The 27,909-nt window shown below is 42.0% G+C and overlaps 1 protein-coding gene across 3 annotated transcripts in view; it reads right to left on the bottom strand.

The window, feature by feature from the left end:
• The window catches only part of TTC27 (tetratricopeptide repeat domain 27), a 677,043-nt gene that overhangs the window by 479,493 nt on the left and 169,641 nt on the right, over positions 1–27,909 (bottom strand). For all 3 annotated transcript variants that reach the window (XM_033935684.1, XM_033935685.1, XM_033935682.1), the window contains exon 8: positions 25,059–25,171. In XM_033935684.1, coding sequence (XP_033791575.1) covers positions 25,059–25,171 — 113 coding nt within the window. The remainder of the gene's footprint in view (positions 1–25,058; positions 25,172–27,909) is intronic.

Here is a 27,909-nt window from a genome sequence, read left to right as displayed (position 1 = left end):
CTTGGTCATTTTAAAAGTAGCTCGCGAGTCAAAAAAGTGTGGGCACCCCTGATCTAGAGTAAGATAAAGCAAGATATCATCTGCATGGATAGTTTGTATTGATTAACTTTGTTCAAGATACTTAATATGGAGGGGATATTTCAAATATCAATCGCTAGGTCAATATTTTTAATGGAGAAGGGTAAATAGTAGAATTTTCCAGGGGTCTGTGCTCGAACAGTTCCTTTTTTAACATATTTATCGATGATCTAGAGATGGGAATAACTAATGGGATACTTAAATTTGATGATAACAAAGTTGTTCAAAGTTGTTAAATCACAAGAGGATTGTGATAAATTGCAAGAGTACCTTGTGAAACTAGGAGACTGGGCATCAAAATGGCAGATGACGTTTAATGTGAGCAAGTGCAAAGTAATGCATGTGAGAAGGAGGAACCTAAACTATAGCTATGTGATGCAGGATTCCATGTTACGAGCCATTGCCCAGAAAAGGGATATAGGTGTTATTGTTGAGGATATGTTGAAACCCTTAGCTCAAGTGCAGCGGCAGCTAAAAAAAAGCAAATGTTAGGAATTAGAGAATGACACGTGAGCAAAGGTCCTGGCGAGTTCTTTTACTGTCCCTTCCCTATCCCTGCAAGCTCTGTCCTCATCTGCACAACCCTCAAACACTATAAAATCATTAGTGTTCAAGGCTTGTGCAGTTAAGGCAGAGCTTACAAGAATGGGGCAGGGACAGAGACAACGACAAAACTCATGGGGACAGGTCGGGGAAATTGAGTTCCTGCAGGGGCGGGGACAAATTTGTCCCCATGTCATTCTCTATTAGGAATTATCAAGAAAGGAATGAAAACCAAAGATGAAAATGTTATAATGCCCTTCTATCGCTCTATGATACGGTCGCACCACAAATTATGTGTGGAATTCTGGTTGCCGTATCTCAAAAAAAGATATAGCGGAATTAGAAATTGTACAGAGAAGGGCAACAAAAATGATAAAAGGGATGGAACAACTTCCCTATAAGGAAAGGCTAAAACAGCTAGTTTCTCTTCAGCTTGGAGAAGAAAAGGCTCAGAGGTGATACGATAGAGGTCTGTAAAATACTTTGTAAAGTGAAAAAGGTAGCTGTGAATCGCTTGTTTACTTTTTCCAAAAATACTAGGACTAGAGGGCATACAATGAAGCTACTATGCAGTAGATTTAGAACAGGAAAAAATATTTCTTCACAATGTAATTAAACTCTAAATTCATTGCCAGAGAATGTGATGAATCTGTTAGCTTAGCAGGTTTTTAAAAAAGGTTTGGCTAATTTCCTAAAAGAGAAGTCCATAGGCCATTATTGAGGTGGCTTGCAGAAATCCACTGCTTATTCCTAAAATAAGCAGCATAAAATCTGTTTCGCTACTTGGGATCTAGCTAGGCACTTAGGACCTGAGTTGGTCACTAGTGCTACCCAATTCAGGGAAAAATTTTTGATTCGATTCAATTTGGCCTATTGAATCGATTTTTCAATTCGATTTGATTTTCCCGCCCAAATCAGATTTTTTTTTAAACGTCCTGGCAGGTTTATTTTGTAGCCTCTTCATCCACCCCACCCACTTTTGCCTTCTCCAACCTTACACCAGTGCTGTGGTGTAAACAAAGCAAACAAGAAAGTCTTTTCCTCTCTCCGTTAGGTCCTAGCTCAAGCTTGCTATCTAACACCAGCTCTTGCAGGATACACATTTCAAATCAGACACATTGTAATCAAAAAATAGGAAATAAAATTATTTTTTTTACCTTTAGTTTTTTAGTCTTTTTATTATTCAAATCATGTTGGTTCCAAGCTCTGGTTTCCGTTTGTCTTCTGTCAACTTACTCTCCAGGTTCTCCTGCCAATTTGACATTTTCTTCTTTCTCCGTGACCATCTCTGTACCTTCCCTTCCATTGCCATATCCAACATTTCTGTTCCTTTCCCACTGTTTACCATCTCCCTCCCTCTTTGTCTCTCCCTCTCTCTCTCTCCTCCTTCCCCCCCCCGCCCCACCACTCCTTGGTCAGGTATCTCTCTCTTTCCTTTCTAACTCACTCACTCCCCCTGTGGTCCATTCTTTTCTCTCCTACTTTCTCTCCCCCAATTGTTGGTCTCTCTCCCCTCATTCCCTCCCCTTCTGGCAGTGTTTTGTCTTACACGCTAGCCCTACTGGCTGGCTGGCTGATTCATCTCCTCTCTATGGCATTCTTCCATAGAGAGGAGACTCAAACTGGCCAGCCAACTAGCTGACAGTGTTAGCATGTAAGGCAAAGTACTGCTGGCTGGGAAGGAGTGCGGAAAGGGAGCCAAGAGGGAGGGAATGAGGAGAAACTAAAGGACACAATTTGAGGGGAGCCATGGCCCCCTGCTCCAGCGACTATGCCTGCAGCTGTGCATGTGCGGCTCTGCCCGACCCCAACAACCATGCTTTGTGGTGCAATTCATAGCCGCCTGCCTCAGATTGGTGGGGGATTAGCTGCAGGAGCCTGCTCCCATAGCTCTGTAGCAGGAGGAAGCTCTGTTCATTCAGCTGCCTCCTCTGCACCATCACACCAATCGTGGTCCTGTTGTTGCTGCATTTGAGAAGGAGCCGAGATTGGACCACTGAATCAGTAAGGCCAATTTTTTTTTTTTTTTTTTACGAATCGATTTGAATTGATTCAGCCAGAATGAATCAGCGAATCAATTTGAATTGAGAATCAGGCAGTTCTACTAGTTACTGTTGGAAACAAGATACTGGACTTGATGGACCTTTGTCTTTCCTAGTATGGCAATTCTTATGTTCTCTTCTACACCCATATCTGAAAGACAATCCAACTATCTTCCCAGATGATGTAAAAACAGATAACTGAATCTTTGGGAAAGTTGTATCAAAACCAGATCAAAGTGGAAGGCTCCATTTCTGATTTATAAACAGTTCTACTACTAATCATTTCTTTAGTGCTACTAGGCATACACAGCTCTGTCATCAAAACATAGAAGAGAGAGTCCTTGCTCAAAAGAGCTTACAATCTAATGATGACAGGCAAACTGGACAAAAACATGCATCAATACACCATGTACAGAATATTGTTCCCTTTTGTACTTTAATAAAAAGATTTAAATATAAAATCCTAAGTGTTCAAGGCTTGTGCAAATGGGGACAGAGCCTGTGGGAACAGGATAGGGATGGGACACAGCTCACAGGGACATGGCAGTGACAACTTTGTCCTCATGTCATTCTATACGACATATGCATACTTATTTGTCCTTGCCATTTTCAGGGCACAGACTATAGAATTCTGCCCGGCACTTGCCTTGTTTCCTCAACTACTGAAGATATCATCAAAGACCCACTCTAGCTCATCCAGATCTACCCTATCATGATCAAGGCACAAACCGTAGAAATCTACCCAGCAGTGCCTTTGTTCTCCAATTACTGGCGTTGCCATTTAAGCACTGTTAAGTTTGGTTCCATTTTCCTTCCATACAGGATTACCTTGGGTTTATCCCACACATTTTTGAACTCTGTTACCATTTTCATCTCTACCACCTCCCACAGGAGGCCATTCCAGGTATCCATTCCATGAAAAAGTACTTCCTGACATTATTCCTGAGTCAGCCGCACCCCCCCCTTGCAAAAAAAAGTCATGCCCTACCACTTTCCAGTCTCAAATACAACACACTCTCAGTTAACTGGCATCCAAGAGGATTGATAGATGCAAGATAAATCTAGTTTCTGGTTGCTTGAGAGTAACTATGGTATGGGATTTGTGCCATAAGATGTATGAGAACAGAATTGATAACCTGAGTATGTTTACCCCAGAGAAAAGGAGAGAGAGGTGATTTACTATACAGACATTCAAATACAGTAGACTCTGTTAATCAGAACTCAATTAACCAAAACTCTCAAGCAACCAGAAAAAAAATCTAAGAAATACTGTAATACTTTAAATAAAAATGAAAATAAAATCAATTTCTGGCAGAAATTTAAGTGTAAACTTGGCACACCACACCTGAATACACCCACATTTTGCCTACTCCCGAGACTGCTACCTCCCGGGCTATGTGACATCTTCAGCATCATTTCCAAGCCCCCTCCTCTGTGCAGCAGTACTGTCCTCATTTCCCCCTTCTATAGACTCCCTATATTTTTAATTCCCTCTTTCCCGACCTCCTCTTTACTAGCAGCAGTTCTTGCTCTGGCCAGCCTAGAGGAGCAATGAAGATGGCAGTCAGGCACTCAGGCAGGATGAGGCAGCATATGAGTCCTTTGAATTGGCTAGATGCAAGGACATGATGGCATACATGTAAGCAAGCAGTGATTTAGCTGCAGGAGAAGTAATTCTCTTCTTTTTAGCACTGGGAAGTAATGGTGACAGGTCAGGCAGGAGAAGGCAATATGTTTTTCCTCTTTGGCTAGCCCATGTGGGGATATAGTGGCTAATGAATGGGCTGGAGATGGCACAAGTGATGGGATATTCTAGGCTTAGCACTAGCATGGCATTCCATTAGGGATGTCCAGAAAAACTGAAGTTTGAACTGAACTTTTTCCCATGAATTTGATTGTGCTTGATGAGAAAATAATAATTTTTTAAAAAAATCTTTAAAGCCCATTCTGGAGTCACTCAAAGCCACTGATTACATAAAGTTCTGTTTTTCTTAAAATTTGCTATTTTCGCTTAATGGAGCAAATTTCTTATTGGTCACAGGGGGATTGCAAAGATCTGCAATGGGACATAATCAAGCTCAAGAAATGGGCATCAACATGGCAAATGAGATTCAATGTGGATAAATGCAAAATGATGCATGTCGGGAACAAAAATCTCATGCACGAATACAGGATGTCCGGGGCTGTACTTGTAGAGACCTCCCAGGAAAGAGACTTGGGAGGTCTGATCAACAAGTCCATGAAGCTATCTGCACAATGTGATACGGCGGCGAAAAGGGCGAACAGAATGCTAGCAATGATCAAGAAGGGGATCACAAACAGATCCGAGAAGGTTATCATGCCGCTGTACCGGGCCATGGTGTGCCCTCACCTGGAGTACTGCGTCCAGCACTGGTCGCTGTACATGAAGAAGGATACGGTACTACTCGAAGGGTCCAGAGAAGGGCAAATAAAATGGTTAAGGGGTCGGAGTTGCCGTACAGCGAGAGATTAGAGAAACTGGGCATTTTCTCCCTTGAAAAGAGGAGACTTCGAGGGGACATGATCGAAACATTCAAAATACTGAAGTGAATAGACTTAGTAGAGAAAGGCAGACTGTTCACTCTCTCCAAGGTAGGGAGAACGAGAGGACACTCTCTAAAGTTGAAAGGTGATAGATTCCGTACAAATGTAAGGAAATTCTTCTTCATCCAGAGAGTGGTGGAAAACTGGAACGCTCTTCCGGAGTCTGTTATAGGGGAAAACACCCTCTAGGGTTTCAAGACAAAGTTGGACAAGTTCATGCTAAACTGGTGAGACTGGACTCATTTGGATCACTGGTCTTGACCTTGGGGGCCACCGCATGAGCAGACTGCTGGGCAGGATGGACCATTGGTCTGACCCAGCAGCAGCAATTCTTATGTTCTTATAGCTATAACTTATTTTTCCCACTAAATTAACCTTCAATAACTGCACTTTCATGTGGAAAATAACAGAAATTTAACCTACTTCACTAATAGACTGGATGGGCCATTTGGCCTTTTATCTGCCATCATGTTTCTTAATAGCTAAACACAAAAAGTTTGGTGTAGTCATCTACCAATGGCATTCCAAACACTCAAGCATTCAATGTCTTCTTGAGACAGACAGGATAAAGCTTATGATGCTGTTCAACTCCTTGGTGACTCCTCCTTCCTTTAACCATATTTACTCTGTGTGAGGCCTTGTTGCAAAGAGTTGAACAGCACTGGAGGCTTTATCCTGACTTAACTCAAGAAGATATTGAGACCCAAATCCTGTAAACGGCAATCTACCGCCACCTAACTTAATTGATCTAATCAGTGCACTAATTGACTGCGCCAATTAAAAACACAATTTTTAAGAAACACCATTATCCCACCCACAGAGGCGCCTTATAACATTACCACCACTGTAGGTGTCAAGGTTCCCTCTAAGCCAGGAAAGTAGATATACAAGTCATGATGTGTCCTGCGCAGCAGTTGGTTTGGACTGGGCTAGCATGTGGTGGGGGAGTTTGAAAAGACAAGCAATTTTTTAAAATTACGCCAAATTATATTAAAAATATCATGAAATTAAATTATTTCTTTTTTTTTTTTTTTTATAAATCTTTATTGAGTTTCTAAAGCTAACAAAATTGCAATACAATCACTGCCTGGCTGGCCCGGAACTTCGTCTCCGACGTCAGAATTGAAGTCGGGAAGAAGGCTTCTGGGCGGCAAGCAGTGGCGGCGGACCGGGTGGTAGTGGTTTGAATCGGCACTGGAGGGAGCCTGGATAAGCAGTGGCAGACCGGCGAGGGGGGTGTTTGAATCGGGTGCTGGAGGGAGGGAGGGAGGGAGGATAGCTTTGGCACTGTAGGGAGGGAGGGGAAGTGATTGCCTGTCCCGTTGTCCCCGTGCAAAGCTTCGGGACACTGTCCCTGAAAACAGGACATTTCAGCATCCCAAAGCTGTGTGTGGGGACAACAGGACAGGGGATCTAAAAACGGGACATATGGTCACCTTAGGTATCCGTATTGCAGGGTCTTCTAGAAGAAGGGAGATTCTGGATTCTCTACAAGGAGAACTGTTGATAAAGGACAGCAGTTGATAATGGAACCCACAAGAGATGGGGTCATGCTGCACTTAGTGCTTACAAACCGGGAAAGTGTTTCTGATGTTACAGTGGGTGATCAACTGGCATCCAGTGATCACTGCATGGTAGGGTTTAATATTAAGATGGGTATAGAGAGTGCTCATTCAAAAGCAAAGGTTCTAGACTTTTAAAAAACTAACTTTGTTCGGATGGAGGTTTACGTCAAGGAATTATTGTCTGGATGGGAACGTCTGGAAGGAGTGGAAATGCGGTGGGCAAAACTGAAAGGAGTGATTGTAAGAGCGACAAATCTTTTTGTGAGGCAAGTAAGTAAAAATAAGAGGAAAAGAAGGCTGCTTTGGTTCTCAAAAGTAGTAGCTGAGAAGGTAAGGAATAAGAGGTTAGCTTTCATAAACTACAAAAGATCGCAGAGAGAGGAAGACAGGCAAAAATATCTGGAAAAGTTAAGAGAAGCTGGTCTTGTAATCAGGAAAACAAACATACAAATGGAAGAAAAAAATATCTGACACGGTAAAATGGGGAGACAAGACATTTTTTAGATATACAGTGGTGCCTCACACAACGAACTTAATTCGTTCCAGGAGCAAGTTTGTTATGCGAAAAGTTCGTTATGTGAAACGCGTTTTCCCATAACAATACATGTTAAAAAAAATTATTCGTTCTGCAGCATAAAATATGCTAAGATGACATAAAAAAAGATAAATTTGTCAAAATGGTGGTCTTGCTGAGGCCAAACTCTTTGACGAGGTCACACTGTTTTACCCCACATTATTTCCCGTTTCATTTCAACAGAAATCACCTTCCTGCTTTTTTTAGAAGCCATGATATATAAAAAATATTGAGTTTATCTTAAAAGGACGACTGTATACAGTGAGAGAGGGCAGAGTCTCAGCGGCAAAAACTGGGACTTAACTTTTCTTTTTCTTTTTTTCTAGCATCGGGGAAGCGGCGAGAGTAGCTCCGCCCCCCCCAACGCATCAGCAGTAGGCGCCGGGCCCCTCCATAAAAGGAGGCGAGCCGACGGTCCGCCACTGCACAGGGAGCCAGGCGAAGGGCTGTGAGAGAGGGCAGTTAAGCGCAGTGACTAACGACTGCCTGCAGTGCCTGCGCGGAAGGATGCAATACATCGGCAGCTCGGGCGACTTCGTTGTGTGAAACGAAGTTCGTTGTATGAATCAAGACATGAAGTTCGTTGTGTGCAGCGTTCGCTGTGCGAGGCGTTCGTTATGCGAGGCACCACTGTATTAGTGATAGGAAGATGTGCAAAAAGTGGCATTATGAGACTCAAAGGTGAAGGGGAGGAATATGTAGAAGCTGATAAAGAAAAGGCCAAATTGTTTAACAGATATTTCTGTTCTTTGATAATGGCTGAAGCACTGGGAGTGGATAGAAGATAAACATGAATAGGGATAGAGGAGTAATAGACCCTAATCGATTTTCAGAGGGTTGTGCTCATGAGGAGCTAGCTAAAATAAAGGTAGACAAAGCAATGGGGCCAGATGGTGTACATCCGAGGGTGCTGAAGGAACTTAGGGAAGTTCTGGTAGCTCAGCTGACTGACCTTTTCAACGAGTCTCTAGAGTCAGGAGTGGTACCGGATAACTGGCGAAGGGCGGATGTGGTCCCTCTCCACAAAAGTGGAAGTAAGGAAGATATAGGGAATTATAGGCCAGTAAATCTGACTTCTGTGGTAAGCAAATTAATGAAAACACTTTTAAAACAAAGAATGGTCAAGTTTCTGGAATCCTGTGGATTACAGGACCAGAGACAACATGGATTCACTAGAGGTAGGTCTTGTCAGACAAATCCGTTCAATTTCTTTGGCTGGGTGACCAGAAAATTGGACAGAGGATGTGCGCTAGATGTGGTGTATTTAGATTTTAGTAAAGCCTTTGACAGTGTTCCACACAGATGTCTAATAAATAAACTGAATGCCCTCGAAATGGGTACCAAAGTGATGGGCTGTGTCAAGAACTGGTTGAGTGGAAGGGGACAGAGGGTAGTGATCAATGGAGATCGCTCTGAGGAAAGGAATGTTACCAGTGGTGTGCCTCAAGGTTCTGTTCTTAGGCCTGTTCTTTTCAATATTTTTATAAACGATATTGCTGAAGGGTTTTCGGGTAAGATTTGCCTCTTTGCAGATGATACGAAAATCTGCAAAAGAGTAGACACGCCGGATGGTGTGAATAACATGAAGAAAGACCTGGCGAAACTTAAAGAAATTTGGCAGCTAAAATTTAATGTTAAGAAATGCAAGGTCATGCATTTGGGCTGCAAAAACCCAAAAAAAACGGTACAGATAAGGGAGTGAAGAGCTTACGTGCACGACGGAAGAGCGGGACTTGGGTGTGATTGTATGTGATGGCCAAACAGGTTGAAAAGGTGACGGCGAAAGCTAGAAGGATGCTAGATTGCATAGGGAGAGGTATTGCTAGTAGGAAAAAGGAGGTATTGATGCCCCTGTATAAGACTTTGGTGAGACCTCATTTATAATATTGTGTACAATTCTGGAGGTCGCACCTTCAAAAAGATATAAAAAGGATTGAGTCGGTCCAGAGGAAGGCTACTAAAATGGTATGTGGTTTTCATCATAAGGTGTATGGGGACAGACTTAATTAACTCAATCTGTATACTTTGGAGGAAAGGCGGGAGATGGGAGATATGATAGAGACGTTTAGGTAATGTTAATGCGCATGAGTCGAGTTTATTTAATTTGAAAGGAAACTTTTTTTTACAGAACAGTCTCCCAGAAGAGGTGGTGGACACAGAGGCTGTGTCTGAATTCAAAAGAGCCTGGGATAGGCACATGGGATCTCTCGGAGAGAGAAAGAAATAATGGTTACTGCGGATGGGCAGACTAGATGGGTCATTTGGCCTTTATCTGCCATCATGATTCATGTTTCTATCTGTGTCCCCCCCCCCCATCTAGCATGTGCCTATTATCCCCTCCTTCTATCATGTGCCCTCTTTCTCTACCCCTTCCATCCAGCATCTATATAGAGTTGAAAGGCGTACGCATAGCTGTACATTTTGACATGAATAGATGGTCCCTGCTCAGAAGAACTTACAATCCAACTTGGACAGACAAACATGACAGAGGGTAAGGGATGCAGAACCCAAGGTGAGAGGAGTTGGGAGTCAAAAGCACTCTGAAAAAGGAGAGCTTTTAAACAGGCCTTGAACACTGCTAGAGACGGAGCCCGCTGTAGGGTTTCGGACAGCTTGTTCTAAGCAGCAAGGCAGAAGGGACAGAGTCTGGAGTTGGCAATTGGAGAAGGGCACAGATAGGAGGGACTTACCAGCTGAGTGGACCTCAACAGGAGGGATCATAGGGGAAGATATGTGAAGAAAGATAGCGAGTGGCAGCTGAGTGCACATGTAAGTCAGTAAGTGGAGTTTGAATTGTATTCGGAAATGGACAAGAAGCCAATGAAGTGACTTTAGGAGAGGAGTAACATGAGTAAAGCAGCTCTCCCAGAATATGAGTTGTGCAGCCAAATTGTGGATGGACTGGAGAGGAGTGAGATGGCTAAGTGGAGAGTAGCAAGTTGCAGAGGTCTAAGCGCGAGGTGATAAGGGTATGGATAAGTGTTTTGGTAGTGTGCTCAGAAAGGAAGGGTCAGATTTTAGTAATATTAGACAGGAAGAAGTGGCAGGTTTTAGCAATATGTTGTGTCTGGGCGGTGAAGGAGAGAGAGAGAGAGAGAGAGAGAAGAGTCAAAGATGGCCCCTAGATTACGGGCAGATAAAACAGGAAGGATGAGAGAGTTGTTCACAGAGACAGAGAATGAGGAAAGCGAAGGGGTGGGTTTAGGCGGGAAGATAAGCAATTCTGTTTTAGCCATATTCAATTTTAGATGGCGGTGAGATATCCAGGTGGCAATGTCAGACAGGTAGGCTGAAACTCTGGTCTGGGTTTCAGTAGAGATATTTGGCTAAGATAGGTAGATCTGGGAGTCGTCAGCATAAAGGTGATACTGGAAGCCGTGAGAGTAGAGAATGACACGGGAACAAATTTTTCCCCATCCCCATAAGAACTCAATTTCCTATGGGGATGGGGAAAAATTTGTCCCCATGTCTCTCTCCCTCCAACTCAATTCCATCCAGAATAGTTCCTTCTGTCTCTCCCACTCCCTGCATCCCAATTCCATCAGCATCTGCTCCCTCTCCCCCTCCAACCAACTTCCCTCTCCCTCCACCACCCTTCCATACCAGTATTCTGCTACTTTTTCTCTTCTTCCACTCCAATGCCATCCAGTATCCTGACCCTCTCACCTTCCCACCGCTGCTGTATTCTTGTCAAACCAGCAGCAGCAACTATTTCAGTGGCTGTAAGCTAACACAGGACCTTCCAGCACCCCCACGTGACTGCTGGCTCTGGTCCGGAACAAGGAAGCGACGTCGAATGGGGTGGACCAGAAACCGTGGGAAGGTGCAGTACAGTTCTGCGATGGCAAATTTAAAGTTTACTACTGCTGCTGCTGCTGGTTCAGGAAAGCAGCAGTGGCAGAGTAGGGTGTGAGGTCCCAGACCCGGTGTGCTGGCTGTGCACTCCCTTAGAGCATGCTCCTGAGGCAGACCACCCCCCTCCCCCACTATACCACTGCAGCTCACCATATTGAAGCTACAAGTGCGGCCTGTGGGAGAGTGAGGTATGCCGTTTTTCCACTGCTGCTGCTCATTTAGAGAAGCAGCAGAAGTGGCCAGGATGGCGGTGTGAGGGAGGTGATAAAATACTGCTCCTGCTTTGCGGCAGTCCTAAGTTGCTGCTTGGGTTCTTCAAAAGAGATTCTGACTGCACAGATTAGATGGAACATTGGTAGACATGGTTAATGCCAGAAATGGTGTTAGGAGTTGTAAGGCTCCTCCGTAAGCACGATGCTCGTGAAAGGTAGGCAACAAAAATGTAGGCCTTTAAAACTCTGGCCAACATTTCTGGCAACTACCTTTCACACAGCTGTGATTCTGCAAATTGTGCAGCCACCGATAATGACACCATTTACAGAATCTAGGCCTTAATGTTTGAGTGTTTGGAATGCCATTGGTAGATGACTACACCAAAGCATACATATGTTTAGCTATTAGCAAATGTCTGTTATTTTCCACAATAAAGTACAGATATTGAAGGTTCATTTATTTACTGCTAGACATTTTTACATAAAATGTCTTTTTATCAACGTATCATTGCTGAGTGTGAAAACATCAAAGGTATAGCTATTTTTTAAAAAAAATCTTTATACATTTCAAATCTTAAATCAAGTACAATATTGACATTTATCAATTAAGCATTCAAATACACTTGAAATCCTATAATTGATCATCATAATATAAAATATTACCCCCCCCCTCCCTTATTTATTTCTGAAAATGATTTGTTTCAATTATAATCAAAAATACCCACCCTCCTCCCCCCTTAATGTCTTAAAATTTTTATACAGGGAAGAATATTTTTAATCTTTACAATAATCTATTAATGGCCTCCACACATCTTGAAATTTGTTATAATTTCCTTTTTGGACAGCTAGTGTCCTTTCCATTTTATATATATGGCATACAGAGTTCCACCAAAAACAATAATTAAGTCTATTCCAATTCTTCCAATTGTAAGTGATCTGTTGAATGACAACCCCAGTTAAAATTAGCAATAACTTGTTATTATTAGATGAGATTTGTTTCTTAGCCCTCATTTCTATACCAAATAAAACTGTCATATGATAACGCCACATGATTTTCTAATAGGGAATTAATTTGATTCCAGATTGATTTCCAAAATTCTAATATATATGGACAATAGCATAACAAATGATCTAAAGTCCCTGTTCTAAGATGACAATGCCAGTATTTATCAGATTTAGAGCTATATAATTTTTTTAAACGAACAGGGGTCCAGAAAGCTCTATGCAGCAAGAAAATCACATTTGTCTCATAGATGCAGACATCGTACATCTCATCCTCCAAGACCAAATACGTGGCCATTGAGATGCCGTAATTTCGTGCTTAATCTCAATGCTCCAAATGTCTCTAAGACCATTCCTTTTTTTTTTTTTTTCAATAATCCAGATATTAATTTGTACCACTGTGCGGCCTGGTGTCCCAGAAAGTCTGCTTGAAAGCATAGGAATTCTAAACTATATTGATTATTAAGATTTTTCCATTCAGGGAACCCCGCCTGAATGGCCTGCTTCAGTTGCAGCCATTTATAACTTTGTGATTTATTCAAGCCAAATTGTTGTTGCAACTGTGAAAAATCAAGCAGTTTACCATTAGATATTACATCATCAAGAGTACGAATTCCTGCTATTAACCATTGCTTCCAGACAAACTTAAATCCGCCTATTTGAATCTTGAAGTTAAGCCATATTGTTTGATTTGTAGATTTATGAATTGGATTAGAAGTTAAATTATCTATCAATTTTAAAGTTTTCCAGGTGTCAATTAATATTTTATTTTCTTTGTACAGCCTAGGCATTTTAGTACTAATAATATGACACAGCCTTACAGGAGACATGAGTTGCCATTCCAGCCTTAACCAATCTGGTAATTTTTCCATGAGTTCTGGGAGGACCCAATACATACCTTGGCGCATAATATAGGATTGATGATACCTATAATAATTTGGAAAATTTACCCCTCCCTCTCCAATTGATTTTTGTAAAGTCACTAAGGCAACTCTAGCTATTTTACCTTGCCAAATAAATTTGTAAGAATACTATTTATTTTTTTGTAAAAGGACCCCTGAAAAAACATTGGTATCATTCCCATTTGGTAACAAACCACAGGTGAAATCATCATTTTAACTGTTTGAACCCTTCCCCATCATGAAATATGTAAAGAATTCCAATGCTCACATAATTCAGTAACTTTCTGCAATATATGTTTTTCATTTATTTTTATTGTCTCATCTAATGTATTTTTAATCCAAATACCTAAATATTTTATTCCTTCATCTTTCCAGACAAAAAAAAATATATCAAATAATCCTTTTGTACAATAAACATTGAGTAGAAGGATTTCTGATTTATTCCAATTTATTTTATAACCTGAAAATTTTCCAAATTTATTAATCAAGTTAAGTAAATTTGGAATCATCGTTTCAGGATTCCTCAAATAAAGCAAAATATCATCCGCATAAGCAGAGACCTTATATTCCTGATCTATACGAGGAATTCCCTGAATCTCCCTTGATTGCTGAATTGCTAATAAGGGTTCTAATACAATATCAAAAAGCAAAGGAGATAGCGGACAACCTTGTCTAACTCCCCTCTGCAACTTAAAGCATTCTGAAAAGTTATTATTAATATATAATCTTGCAGTAGGGGAGCTATACAACATTTGAATCATTTGTATGAATCCTGATCCAATTCCAAACCATTCTATTGCTTGATACATAAAGGACTATTCCACTCGATCAAAAGCTTTTCCTGCATCTAGCGAAACACAGAAAGCTGGATCACTTATATCTTTAGACAAATTTAACATATGTAAAGCCAATCTAGTGTTATTAGAAGAATATCTCTGAGCTACAAATCCAGTCTGATGCAATCCAATGAAGTGGGGGAGAGCCTTAGCCAAACGTCAAAGGTATAGCTATAATACCAAGAAATTTGCTCCATTAAGCAAAAGAGCAATTGTTTTAGAAAAACTGAGCTTTATATAATCAGTGGCTTTGAACAACCCCAGCATGGGCTTTATAATTTTTTTTTTTATTTTCTTATCAAACACAATTGAATTTATGGGAAAAGCTTCAATCTCTACTGTTTTTCCAACTTAATTTTCTTATCAAACACAATTGAATTTATGGGAAAAACTTCAATCTCTACTGTTTTTCCAACTTTAGGTTTTTCTGAACAATCCTAAACTCCGTGCATTTGTTTTAAATAATAAATTTTTTGTATCGGGGGAGACTTGCTTCCGGAACATTTAGAGCAGTCAATATGAAATTCTTAAAAAGTTCTTGTGGCAGCATAAACTTAGCAACCGTAAAATTAAGAATCCTTAAATTCATATTTCTTTTGTTTGTTTTCCAAGTTTTCAATCTTCCTTAAGATCATCATTTTATCTGTCATTTGTTTAGTAAGCAAATTCTTGGTCTCAGTTGTTACTTTCTCTAAATTTTTTAAGTCCACTTAATGTTGTTGAATAGAAGTCTCTAAGTAACTTATCCTAGAGGTAGAATTTAAAGTAATAGAAACAAAGTTGGTGCATACTAGGTGCAAGTTCTCAATCGCAGTCCAAATAGAATCCAGCATTACTGCCTGTGGTCTCACCAGCGGCTTGAGGTGGGGAGATAACAGCCGGATTTTCTTTGGCTTCTACCCCAAGAGATAAACTCTGGGCTCCTGTAACCTCACCACCGCTAGCTGCCGAATGCTCCACTCTCCCTGAACGCTGCACTCCAGCACTGGAGTCAGCGTAGTTGTAATCACTTCCGGGTCTATCGCGACTAGAGAACGTGCCTCTCTCCATATGCTGGGGAAGCCCTCCTGCATGCTCTGCTCCGCCGACATTTCTCCGGGCTTGGGAGGGGTATGCAGTCCTCGCAGGCTCAGCGAGAGCGACATCTCGCCATCCAAGCTGTGAGCTTCCCAACTCACAGCAGCAGAAGCGCCCGAAGTGAAAGGTTGGACTGTAAAAGCTGTAATTACAGTCTGCCTTGGCGTCGAGGATCCTGAGGTAGGTGGAGGGATACCCCTCTGTTTCCCCCTTCTCTTGGGCATAGAAGCAAATTATTTCCAAAAGTTTAAAGGAAAAAAGCACCTTCGAGATGGGAGTGCTCCTCTCAGCGTCATGCTCCAGACACCATCTTGTCTCCTCTCCTCCGCATCTCTTCTCTTTTTTAATGTTTTTATTCTGTAGCTACACCAGTGACAGAGCAAATGCAATTAGGTAGAACTAGTATGGGAGATGTATGAACTCCATCTGGAAGACAGGTGGTTTCTGCTGGTGTAGCTGGGCACTGGGAAGACTTAGCCTCTCCAAGCATCATATTGGGTGCCCCTCAGAAAACTGCTTATGTTTTAAGCATTTTTTTTTTTTAATTTAGTTCAATTTGGTTAAGTAATGAAGTAAAGGAAAAAAGTACAATATTGGTCGCCGCACCTCAAGAAGGACATGGCAGTTCTTGAGAGAGTCCAAAGGAGGGCAACGAAACTGGTAAGAGGGCTGGAAAACTTCCCATATGCTGAGAGGCTGGATAAACTGGGGCTCTTCTCTCTGGAAAAAAGGAGGCTCAGGGGGGATATGATAGAGACCTTCAAAATACTTAGGGGCATAGAGAGGGTGGACAGGGACAGGTTCTTCAGACTAAAAGGGACGACAGGTACAAGGGGGCACTCAGAGAAACTGAAGGGAGATAGGTTCAAATCAAATGCAAGGAAGTTTTTCTTCACCCAAAGGGTCGTGGACAAATGGAATGCGCTCCCGGAGGAAGTGATCCGGCAGAGTACAGTACAGGGATTCAAACAGGGATTGGACAGATTCCTGAGGGAAAAGGGGATCGTGGGGTACTGAGGGAGGTGCTGGGGTGTTGCATAAGTATAGACAGCTCACCAGGTCGTGCAGGTGCAAGGCCGGAGGGTTAGGACATTGATGGGAAGATAGGACTTCGATGAGAAACCTAGGGGGCAAGGGGGCCCCTTCTGGTGATTAAGGCAGGTCATGACCTGTTGGGGCCGCCGCGGGGGCGGACTGCTGGGCGGGATGGACCTCTGGTCTGACCCTGCAGAGGCACTACTTATGTTCTTATGTTCTTATGTACATCATACAACAAAAACAGTGTACAGAAAAGTGGCATTAGACAATACAGTCAAACCTCGGTTTACGAGTAACCCGGTTTGCGAGTGTTTTGCAAGATGAGCAAAACACTCAGCAAAACTTTTGACTCGTAAACCGAGCATTGACTCTATTTGCGAGCCCCCACCCAACCCGACCCGACCGCGGGAACCAACAGTATTGCTCCCCCCGAGGCCACCGGCGCTTCTATCACCTCTTCCTCCCCCCTCCCCAACTGGCCCTGTCCTTACCCCTGCACCGCCGGTGATAAAAGTGCCTGCCGCCGGTCTGCTGCTAAGCCTTGAGCATCTGCGCATGCTCAGGCCTTCTGATCTCACCCTCTCGTTTACCTGAGAGTGATGGATATTTTGCAACAAGTTCAGGAAAAGTGTACAGATTGTTATTGTGAAAAAGTTGGTGGACTTGCCAGATACCTAACTTACTCCAGGGTGTCCAATGGAAAGTCCGGTTTTTGTGTTTAATGACGGGATTATTCCAGAGAGCCATGTCTCTGTGCAAAAATCGAGTGAGTAGCTGCGCTATCCAGTGTACGGAGTGCTGTAATTGTTGATGAAAAAAGAGAGAAGGCCTTAAGTCTGGGAGGGATGGACATATTAGGAATGATATGAATGGGGATTGGGTTGCACAGTGAAATTTCAAAGTCCAGCCAAGTAGGAATATTGGTGAATGAATGAGAGTGGTTATGCATAATCCATCTTGAGCCATATTTTGCCAGAGAGGCAATATGATACTTATGAAAATCAGGGAGATTGACTCCACCAGATATTCTGGGGGTCTTTAACGTATTTAATGCTATTTTGGGTCTTTTATTTTTCCAAATAAAGTCAAAGATTCGTTTATCTATCCATTTGTAAAGAGAGGGTTTGCCCAAGCAGGGCAAGAGAGTTAAAATATATGTGATTTGTGATGCTTATGTCATTTTGAGGGAGGATAAACGTCCCCACCAAGATAAATATAAAGGTTGCCATTTAGAAGTGGAAATTGTGATTAGTTCTTTAATAATAATAATAATAATAATAACTTTATTCTTATATACCGCCAACAATCTTGCGACTTCTAGGCGGTTTACAGTGAGGTGAAACTGTACAGTCGGTGAATTACAGAGTATAACAGTGACCATCTGATATTAACAACATTAATAATAACAACAGTTTATATACTGCCGGACCGGGAAGTTCCGTGCTATTTACAATGAGTTAGAAAAGTTTCATTAATTGATTGGGACATTCGTTTAGAGATTAGAGGTTAACAGTTTGCAAGATCTGATATGGGTGGAATTACGAAGGGGGCTATTGTCCTTGTTCGTTACCTATGTAATTCAAGAACAGGTATGTTTTTAGGTGTCTCCTAAATTCGCTATAGTTGTTTGAGTGTGTGATTAGTTTTCCTAGGTCTTTGCCCCATAAGGCTGCTTGGTACGATAAAAGTTGTTGATGATGTCTCTTATATCTGCATCCTCTAGCCGGTGGGGAAACAAATTTCAGGTGTGTGCTTCTCTCATGTCTGTTAGTTGGGAATGAGAAGAGGTCTATTATATATTTAGGGGCTAGACCTGATAATACCTTAAAGCAGAGACATCCTAGCTTGAACTTCGTGCGAGCCTCCATTGGCAGCCAGTGCAGGAGTCGGTAGGAAGGGGTTATGTGATCGGACTTCTTCAACCCGAAGATCAACCTGACTGCTGCATTTTGTATAAGTTGTAGTCTCTGCATTTGCTTCCGAGAGATTGCCAGATGGGTAATGTTGCAATAATCAAGGTGGCTTAGTATTAGGGATTGTACCAGAATTCTGAATGCTGAGGTGTCGAAGTATGCTCTAATGGACCTAAGTTTCCAGAGGGTAAAAAATCCTTTTCTGACTAGGGAGTCTACATGGTCTTTCATAGTTAGACCTTGGTCCAGTATTACCCCTAGAACCTTCGTTGTTGGTTGAATAGGGTGATTGAGTTTGTTAATGCGTAGTGATTCTGTCGTGTTATGTGGGTGTGGCGAGGCTATAAAGAATTTAGTTTTATCTGAATTGAGCTTGAGTTTGAATTCTGTGGTCCATTGTTCCATCAGGTTTAGTGCTTCTGTTGCTGTGGGGGTGATTTCGGAGGGAGACGTAGTAAACGGGATAATGATTGTAAAGTCATCCGCGTAACTGAATACTTTTATACCTCGCTGGGCCAGCTGCATGCCTAGTGATGATATATAGACGTTGAAGAGTAGAGGGGATAATGGGGACCCCTGTGGAATGCCTGATGGGTTTCTCCATGTTTTAGAGAGGTTGCAGTTGAAGCGTACCTGATAGGTGCGGGCCGTAAGGAATCCTCGGAACCAGTCAAGTACCTCACCTCCAATGCCGATCGCGTCTAAACATTGTAGTAATTTTTTGTGGTCCACTAAGTCGAAGGCCGAGCTCATGTCAAATTGCATGATTAAGGCGTTATGGCCCTTGGTGAATAGGTTGCGAAAGTGTTCTAGGATCGCTGCTATCACCGTCTCAGTGCTAAACAGAGGTCTGAAGCCGGACTGGGTTTCGTGTAGTAGAGAAAACTGGTCAAGGTAGTCCATCAATTGGGTATGTACTAAACCTTCCATTATTTTTACGAAGAATGGAATGGACGCTACCGGTCTGTAATTGGTTACTGATGTTAGGGAGTGTTTGCGATTTTTTGGAATTGGGGTGATTATAATGTGACCGTTATTCGTTAGGAATTTCCCGTTTTTGAACTTATTGGTCATACAGCTCCATAGTGTTAGTTTAAAGTCTAAAGGAGCTGCTTTCATAATGTTGGGGGGACAGGGATCTAGAATGCAGTGAGATTTAGTATATTTATTATAGAGTTTTATGAAGTTATTCCATTCTGGATCTTGAAATGAGTTCCAAAACATATCCACTGGTATTTCATTTCCATGTGTGTTGGCTATTTTAAGCTTGGCAATGCTAGTATCCATTATAATGCCTCGGTCTCTGTGAATATAGAAGCCTAAATATTTGATTGGGGAAGTAGACCACGCAAATTTAAAGGAAGAGAGTTCCATCTGTGAGACCTGATTATTAAGGGGAATTATAACTGATTTTTCCCAATTTACTCTATATCCAGAATAGTTGGAGTAGGTATCAGTGAGCTGTATAAAGAAAGGGAGGGAAGTCAAAGGATTTCGTATGAAAAGCATAATGTCATCAGCGTATGCTGCAACTTTTAGTTCCTTAGAGATTAACGGAATACCCTGCAATGAGGAAGATTGTCTAATCACCAGCAAGAGAGGTTCTAATGAAAGATTGAAAAGGAGTGGGGATAGAGGGTACTCCTGTCTCGTGCCTCGTTGCAGTGCTATAGGAGCAGTGAGAGAACCATTAATGAGTTTTCGAGATGATGGTGCCAAGTACAAAGCCCGAATCCAGGAAATAAAGGATTCCCCTAAGTTAAACCACCTCAGAACCTGCAACAAGAACCTCCATTCGACCCTATCAAAGGCTTTTTCCGCATCAATAGCAAGACCTATCACAGGCTCTGAGGTGGTCTTGGCGTAGTCATTAACATTATGAAAAATGCGTAAATTATCTCCGATATATCTATATTTGATAAAGCCCATTTGATTGGGGGAGATTAGATGTTCTATTACTTTATTCAGTCTGTTGGATAAGATTTTTGCAAGTATTTTATAATCAGAATTAAGGAGTGAAATGGGTCTGTAGTTTTTTGGTTGGGTGGGATCTCTGTCCGGTTTAGGGAAAATTACAATATGGGCTTCTGCAAAATTTCTCTGGAGATCAGGGTGTGTTTGAATAAAATTAAAATATGAAATCAAGTGGGGAGAGAGAATTGAGGAAAAAATCTTATAAAACTCGCTAGTTATACCATCTGGGCCAGGTGATTTATTGGAGGCTAAGATTTTAATGGTATCTTGGAGTTCCTGAGTGATGATCGGTTCATCAAGGACTGCTTGCAAATTGGGGGATAATTTCGGGTGAGCAATGGAACTAAGGTATTTAGTAATATCTTCAGATGTGAATGATACGTCAGATTGAAAAAGTTTAAGGTAGAATTTCTCAAACTCAGCTTCTAGTTCATGTTTATCTGTTAATAGGGTGCCATTTGGTGCAGTGATCGAGGTAATAAAGGAACGTTCTTTATTTTTGCCCTTAAGATAGTGAGCTAAAGTTTTTCCCATTTTATTGCGTCCAATATAGTGTCCAGATTTCATAAGGAAAATGTCATGATTAGCTAGCTTAGATGTAATGGAATTATAGTCATATTTATGCTTTATAAGTTGTGTGCATATTATATTATTTGATAGATCAGAAGCATGTTGTAACTCCAGAGATTTGATGTCAGATTCTAATGTGGTGAAGCGTTGATTCAGTTGTTTCTTTTTCCAAGCCATCAGACTAATAATTCCCCCCCGTAGGGTAGCTTTATAAGCTTCCCATATCGTAATAGGGGAAATGTCCGGTGAGGCATTGCGTATGAAGAAGTCATTAGTAAAAGCATGTAGTTTACGTATTACATCTTCATCAGTCAAGATGCTGTTATTCAGTCTCCATCCAGTGGAGGATTGTCTGGGACTTTTCAGATTTATATATAGAGATACTGGTGCATGGTCTGAGATTAGTATAGGGTGTATATCAACTTGCGTTTACATCTGGAGCTAGGGAGGAGGAGAGTAAGAAGTAATCTAATCTTGTATAGGAATTATGCGGTGCTGAAAAATGTGTGTACTCCCTTTGAGTGGGGTGTAAGAGTCTCCAGGGGTCTAGAAGGGTGAAATTAAGAATCAGAGAGTTAATTTCTTCTAACGTTTTGGATTTTGTAGGTCTACAAGTGGATGTTCTATCCAATATATAATCAAGTGGTTGGTTATGATCACCTCCCACAATAAGTGGATACTGAGAAAAAGGTAAGAGTACAGATTGAAGAGAGCGATAAAACTCTGGGGAGTCAGACACTGGGGCGTATAGATTCAACTAAGTAAAGACAGAGTCATACAGTGAGACATGTAACAAACACCATCTCCCTTCCAAATCAATATTATGTGAGTGTATGATTATAGGTAAAGAGGATTTAATATAGATGGAAACTCCATTCTTTTTATTTTTAGCAGGAGAAAAAATAGGAACATTATAACCCAGTATTTTGATTTTCAGATTATCAGCATTGGAAAGATGGGTTTCTTGAATTAAAGCAATATCAGGATTCAATGATCTCATATAATTAGACATTTTCTTCCGCTTAATCCAGTGATTAAGCCCATTGACATTGAAAGTTATTATATGCAGATTAGTCATAACTAAGGATTATCAAGTTAGGAGTAATAATAATGATATAGTAAAGGTGATATACAGATATAACCTGATCATGGATGTTAACAGAGAAAAAATGCCATTTCTGAACCTGTAAGTAACAACAAAATGTCAGACCCATAAAAGGCAAATTGTGCCAGGGGAATGACAAGTTAAACAAGAAGAAAAAGCTCAGGTGGGATTGAAGCCTCATGGGCAGACTTTTGTGGACAACTGTGCCACCTCCACAGTGCGTGTGCTAGAAAAAAACATTTCAATAAATACATATGTCTGTGAAATTCTCAGTACAGATTGCACCTCTGATTATAACATGAAAAGAAAATGAATGCAGTAGCATCAGTGCATTTTGATGGATTCAATGTATAATTGAAGTTCAGCTGGTTCGAGATATGTTTTGTTGTTATGAGTAATTTGCATCTTGGCCGGGTTTAGCAGACCAAATCTGGCTCCGATATCTTTCAAGTCCTGTCGTTGTTGCAGAAAGAGCTTCCTCTTAGCCGCTGTAGTCTTCGCCAGATCCGGGACGAAAAGAACCCTCCTGCCTTGGTATAGAAGATGTTTCTTTTCTTTGGCCGAGGTCAGAATCTTTAAAGCATGCTGGTAGCGCAGGAGTTTAGCCACTATAGGCCGCGGTGATTTCTGGTTAGAAGTAGGCCTGGATGGGACCCGATGTGCTCATTCCAGTTCTAGCGGCGGATCAAAGGTAATGCCGAGCAGGGATGGAATCAGGTTTTGTAGGAAGACTAAGGTGTCTGAACCTTCCGAAGATTCTGGAACACCTAAGATGCGCACGTTGCAGCGACGACTTCTGTTCACCAAATCTTCTAGATCCAGTTGGAGAGCAGCGATATCCTTACTATGTTGTGGTATGAGGGAGACATTAGCCACGTGTTGCATTTTAAAATCTTCAAGAGCGTCGATCCGGTGTCGCACATCTGTAAATTGAGCATTCAAAGCTTCAATTTCTGTTCTAATATGTTGGGATTCCTCAACTTGTTTAGACATGATACCCTTAAAGGCTCACATTTCAGTAAGTAAAAGTATCTACACCCAACACTACATATATCCTCTCCAGTTTTTAAGTCTGAAATGCCCAACATTAATTTTGCTGCCTTTTTAAGATTCTGTTTAAGATTCTGCTTGCTATATTTCACTGCATTTTGTAAGATTCTATATGCTGTATCTCTCTACCTTTCTGTAAGACTCTATATGCTCTTGTAAGATTCTATATACTGTATCTCGGACCTTTTGTAAGATTCTATGTGCTTTTTTGTAAGTTTTCTAAATACTGTATCCCGGATTTCTACATATTGTAACTCACTGACTGTCCAGCTCTCTTCAGTGTGAACCGCCTAGAAGTCTCATGACTATGGCGGTATAGAAGAATAAAGTTATTATTCTAATATGTTGGGATTCCTCAACTTGTTTAGACATGATACCCTTAAAGGCTTGCATTTCAGTAAGTAAAAGCTCGAGCTGCGACTCCACAGATTTCGGCGGCGATTTTTCTGGTGAGGCTACCTCATGTTTAGGCCTCTTACCACTAGTATGGCCCGCGCTTAATTGCTCGATCTTATTGGTCTTATTTGAAGCCATGTTCCCCAGTAGATGTAGTCTGGTAGCTTATAATGACCGCAGAGGTGTTTCAAAGCTGAAATTTTTTTTTTTTAATTTCTTATATACCGCTATACCATGAGGTTCAAAGCGGTTTACAATGAAGATAGATTAAAAATACATTAAAATAAAATAAATAAAAATGGTACTTTGGATTTCCCTAGCTTTCCCGAAGGCTCACAAACTAGCTAAAGTACCTGAGAAAACAATAAATAAAAATAAAATAAATGAAATAAAGTAAATTCCAGTCAGACAATAGGTTCTGATGTTAGAAGTTCATAAAGACGATATGTCAAGGAGCGAAAGCTGGTATGCTCCTTGAGCCCTGACGTATACAGCCAAGCCAACACACAATATTTCAGCCATGAGGTTTCCCAGGAAGTAATAATGAGTGTCAAAATGCAGGCTAGTCATTTAGATCAGAGTCAATGCAATGCTAAAATGCAGGCATGTCATTTGGATCAGATGACCTCTGCAACAGCCAGACAACCGCCACTATCATCTCAGTGCATCAGCTGCATTAAACGGTCAACTGCCACCATTCTCAGATCCGATATCTATTATGGTATAGAACCCTGCTGGATCGGGGGAGGGGCGGAGCTGTGCTTTTAAGTCTCTGCCACTGCTTCTGCTGCCGGTTTCGGTGTGGCCCCGGCATTTCCTTGTGCTCACCGTTATCCCCTGCTGGATCGGGGGAGGAGCGAAGCTGTGCTCATTAAGTCCCTGCTGCTGATTCTGCTGTCTGCCGCTGGATTCGGTGCGGCCCCAGCGTCACATCGTACTTAACTGTTAGCCCCTGCTGGATCGGGGGAGAGGCAGAGCTGTGCTCTTAAGTCCCCGCCGCTGCTTCTGCTGCCTGCCGCTCTTTTCGGTGCGGCCCTGGCGTCGCCTTATGCTCATCGTTATCCCCTGCTGGATCGGGGGAGGGGCAGAGCTTTCCTCTTTAGTCCCTACTGCTGATTCTGCTGCCCGCCGCTGGTTTCGGTATGGCCCCGGGATCTCTTCATGCTCAACCAATTAGCCCCTGCTGGATCGGGGGAGGGGCGGAGCTGTGCTCTTAAGTCCCCGCCGCTGCTTCTACTGCCAGCCGCTGGTTTCAGTGCGGCCCTGGTGTCTCCTTGTGCTCACCGTTATCCCCTGCTGGATCGGGGGAGGGGCAGAGCTGTGCTCTTAAGCCCTGCTGCTGATTCTGCTGCCTGTCACTGGTTTTGGTGCGGCCCCGGCGTCTCCTTGTGCTCAACCATTAGTCCCTGCTGGATCGGGGGAGGGCGGAGCTGTGCTCATAAGTCCCCGCCGCTGCTTCTGCTGCCTGCCGCTGTTTTCGGTGCGGCCCCAGCGTCTACTTGTGCTCACCGTTATCCCCTACTGAATCAGGGGAGAAGGAAGGAAGGACGCAGGAAGGGCCTCTGCTGAAAATGCACCATTCTAGGCCTTTAGGTTTGTAGACAGTATTAAATGTATTAAAGATTCATTCAGAAAAACACACCGATGTGAGGCGAGCTCAGTCATGATCGTCAAACCACGCCCCCATTTTAAGCATTTTATAGCTATAAAGAAATATGACAGAAGATTTTATGGATCCAGAAAGGTAGTGATAAAACTTACCAAACAGCAAGGATAACTGCAAGCTCTTCTGCACAAAGGTCAGGCATCTGCAACTGATCAGGGTCCGCTAACTTCATTTTATTCAGGATGGTATCATCATTTAAATCGAGATTCTGTCCATAAGACAAAAAGAAACAACTGTCTTATGAACAATAGTGCACTATATTTCTTTTTTGCTAGTGCAAAGTCCGTGTTTGGAAAACGATTTCTGTCTAGCAGGGCAGAAATCTGGAGGTTGCATTGTGGTTACAATTCAAGCCTCATGGTTGACAGAATATCTTATAAGGGTAAGAGAACATTTTTATATTGGGACCTTAGACAAGACTTTGCTTCTAGAACTTCAACCATAGGAAACCTGTCTGGCTTATGATGTGATAAGTGGAAAGAAAATATGTAACACTACTAATATCGATTTTAGAAGTTAAAGACCAATTTCCAAAGAAGTTTCTCTTATGCCTTAATGGTAAAACAATATTAGAATTGTCATTCACACAAAAAACCTCTTTGGACTGAAGTGCAATGTTGCTAGTTTTTGTGTGTGCGTGTGTTACTGCAAATTGCGTAAATTAATGTGGTTTGCTGTAAATCCTTTGTATGCATTTGTTTTGCTTATAAAACCAAGAAAATATTTTGACTCAAAGTTGCCAAAATTGTGCAGGGATACTGTACATGGTTGTAGTATGATATCAAACAAACATCACAAAAAAGAAATCCAAAAGGACTGCAGTAAAAGTCAAGTAACAGGAAACCAAAGAAAAATACTACAGAAATGATGTACTTGATTACAAATCTTTATTACAGTCAAATAACGTTGTTGAAATATGGTCCACCTGTGTGATGAAGAAACAGATGTGTCCCTGTTCCTTCATCACACAACAACGTACAAATAAACCAGAAGAAGAGCGCTCGGGATCGGCTCTTCTTCTGGTTTATTTGTACGTTGTTCTGGCCTGCTTAAGAACTCATCGGACCCCTGAGGAAGATGTGTCAATCGAAACACAAACCATGTCGGGTCCCTGTTCCTTCATCACACAAGTGGACCACATTTCAACAATGTTAAATGACTGTAATAAAGATGTCATCAAGTGCATCGTTTCTGCAATATTCATATTCTAATTGGTTAAAGGGCCTTTAAATCAGACATCAGGCTAGGAGTGGGCATAAGCCTCCCTAGTTTCCTCTCTCACTCCTAACTACAGTTCTCTCCCTTTAATTCTCAGCAACACCTCTAACTCTGTCTTCAACCAAAGATTTCTGACCTCTCATTTTCCCTCCCCCTAGTCACACCCCTCATCTCTCATTCTTTCTCCTCCCCTATCGCTCATCTCTCCTTAAATGCCATACCCTCAAATTTAGCTGCTCCCTCTCCTCCCCACACTCACAGCTTGCTCGGCCCCCACCACAACCCCTGCTCCCATTCTGATGGCCCAATCTCAGCTTTCTCTGCCCCTCTTCCATCTCCATGGCACCCTCCATTGTCCCAGGCTAGCCATTGACTCATTGCGAGTCCACTAGGGACAGAGAAAATAACTGCATATAGTACAGTATATATAAACTGCTTTGGTTGTACCGACAGACAAAAAAATTAGTTCTTACTGGATAATTTTATTTCCTTTAGTGCAACAGATTAATCCAGGACAAGGGTTATGTCCATCTACCAGCAAGTGGAGATAGAGGCCACAGAGCTGCACTGTGCCCTAAGCCCCGATGTTCAGTGTCACCTCCCAGTATTCCAATAAAGCAGTGGAAAAAAGAAATGCCAATCAATTCTGCCCTAACAGATCTCATAGCGATAACTACATATAAACAGAAAAATCTGGGGAACCTACAAAGAAAACAGAATAAACCACCACACTGAATCAACTGAAAAAGATGCTCGTCAGGGTTCTGGATTGATCTATTGCACTAAAAGAAACAAAATTATCCAGTAGGAACTAATTTTAACTTCCTTGGTGTAGCAACAGATCAAGACAAGTGAGATGTACAAAGGTAGTCCTCATGTAGGGTGGGAGCTGAAAACTCCAGCAAGGAGAACCAAAGCGCCAAAGGAAGCATCCTGTAGTGCCTAACAAAGGTATGCACCAAAGACCATGTAGCAGACTGGTAAATCTCAACCAGCAAGACCAATTGAGAGTCAAAGGAAGTAGCCATCCCTCAAAAGGAATATGCCTGGAACATTGTAGGAGACTATTTTCCGAAAGCAACAAACCAAGGAAACTGCCTCCTTCATCTAGCAAAAAAATAGTAGCTTTGGATGCTGCCTGGCTCTTCCTAGGACAAGAGAATGATACAAATAAGTGGTCTGAAGACCTAAAGTCATCAGTAACCTCAGGATAATGCAACAACGCCCACCTAACATCCAGAAACCTAAGATGTGAAAATCCAACCCCATAATCCTCTTTACAAAAGAAAGGAAGAAGCACTGCCTGATTAAGGTGAAAAAGCAAATCTATTTTAGGCAGAAAGGAGGGATCAGAACTGAGGGAAACCCCCTCCCTCCAAAAATACCAATAAAGAATCCCTACCAGAACGAGCCTGAAGCTCTGAGATTCATCTGGTTGATGTGATGGCCATCAAAACCCTTTCTTGATATTAACATCCACCCGAAGTGGCTTAAAGGGAGCTGCCTGAATACCCCCTCAGTACTAAATTCAATTCTCACAGAGGACAGATAAGCCAAAGCGGTGGCTGCAGACAAGTAACTCCCCTCAATAGCCTGACCAAGTTAAGATGAGAAGATAAGGAAGAATTCTGCACACGTCCCCTGAAACAGACCAAGGTTGTAACTTGCATCTTCAATGAATTCTAGGCTAGGCCCTTTTTGAAACCCTCCTGAAAAGATCAAAAGCTG

The sequence above is a fragment of the Geotrypetes seraphini genome, chromosome 3 (genome assembly GCF_902459505.1).
Source record: "Geotrypetes seraphini chromosome 3, aGeoSer1.1, whole genome shotgun sequence".
Lineage (NCBI taxonomy): Eukaryota > Metazoa > Chordata > Amphibia > Gymnophiona > Dermophiidae > Geotrypetes > Geotrypetes seraphini.
The sequence above is the reverse complement of the archived record's forward strand: the minus strand, read 5'-3'. Positions and strand labels throughout refer to the sequence as shown.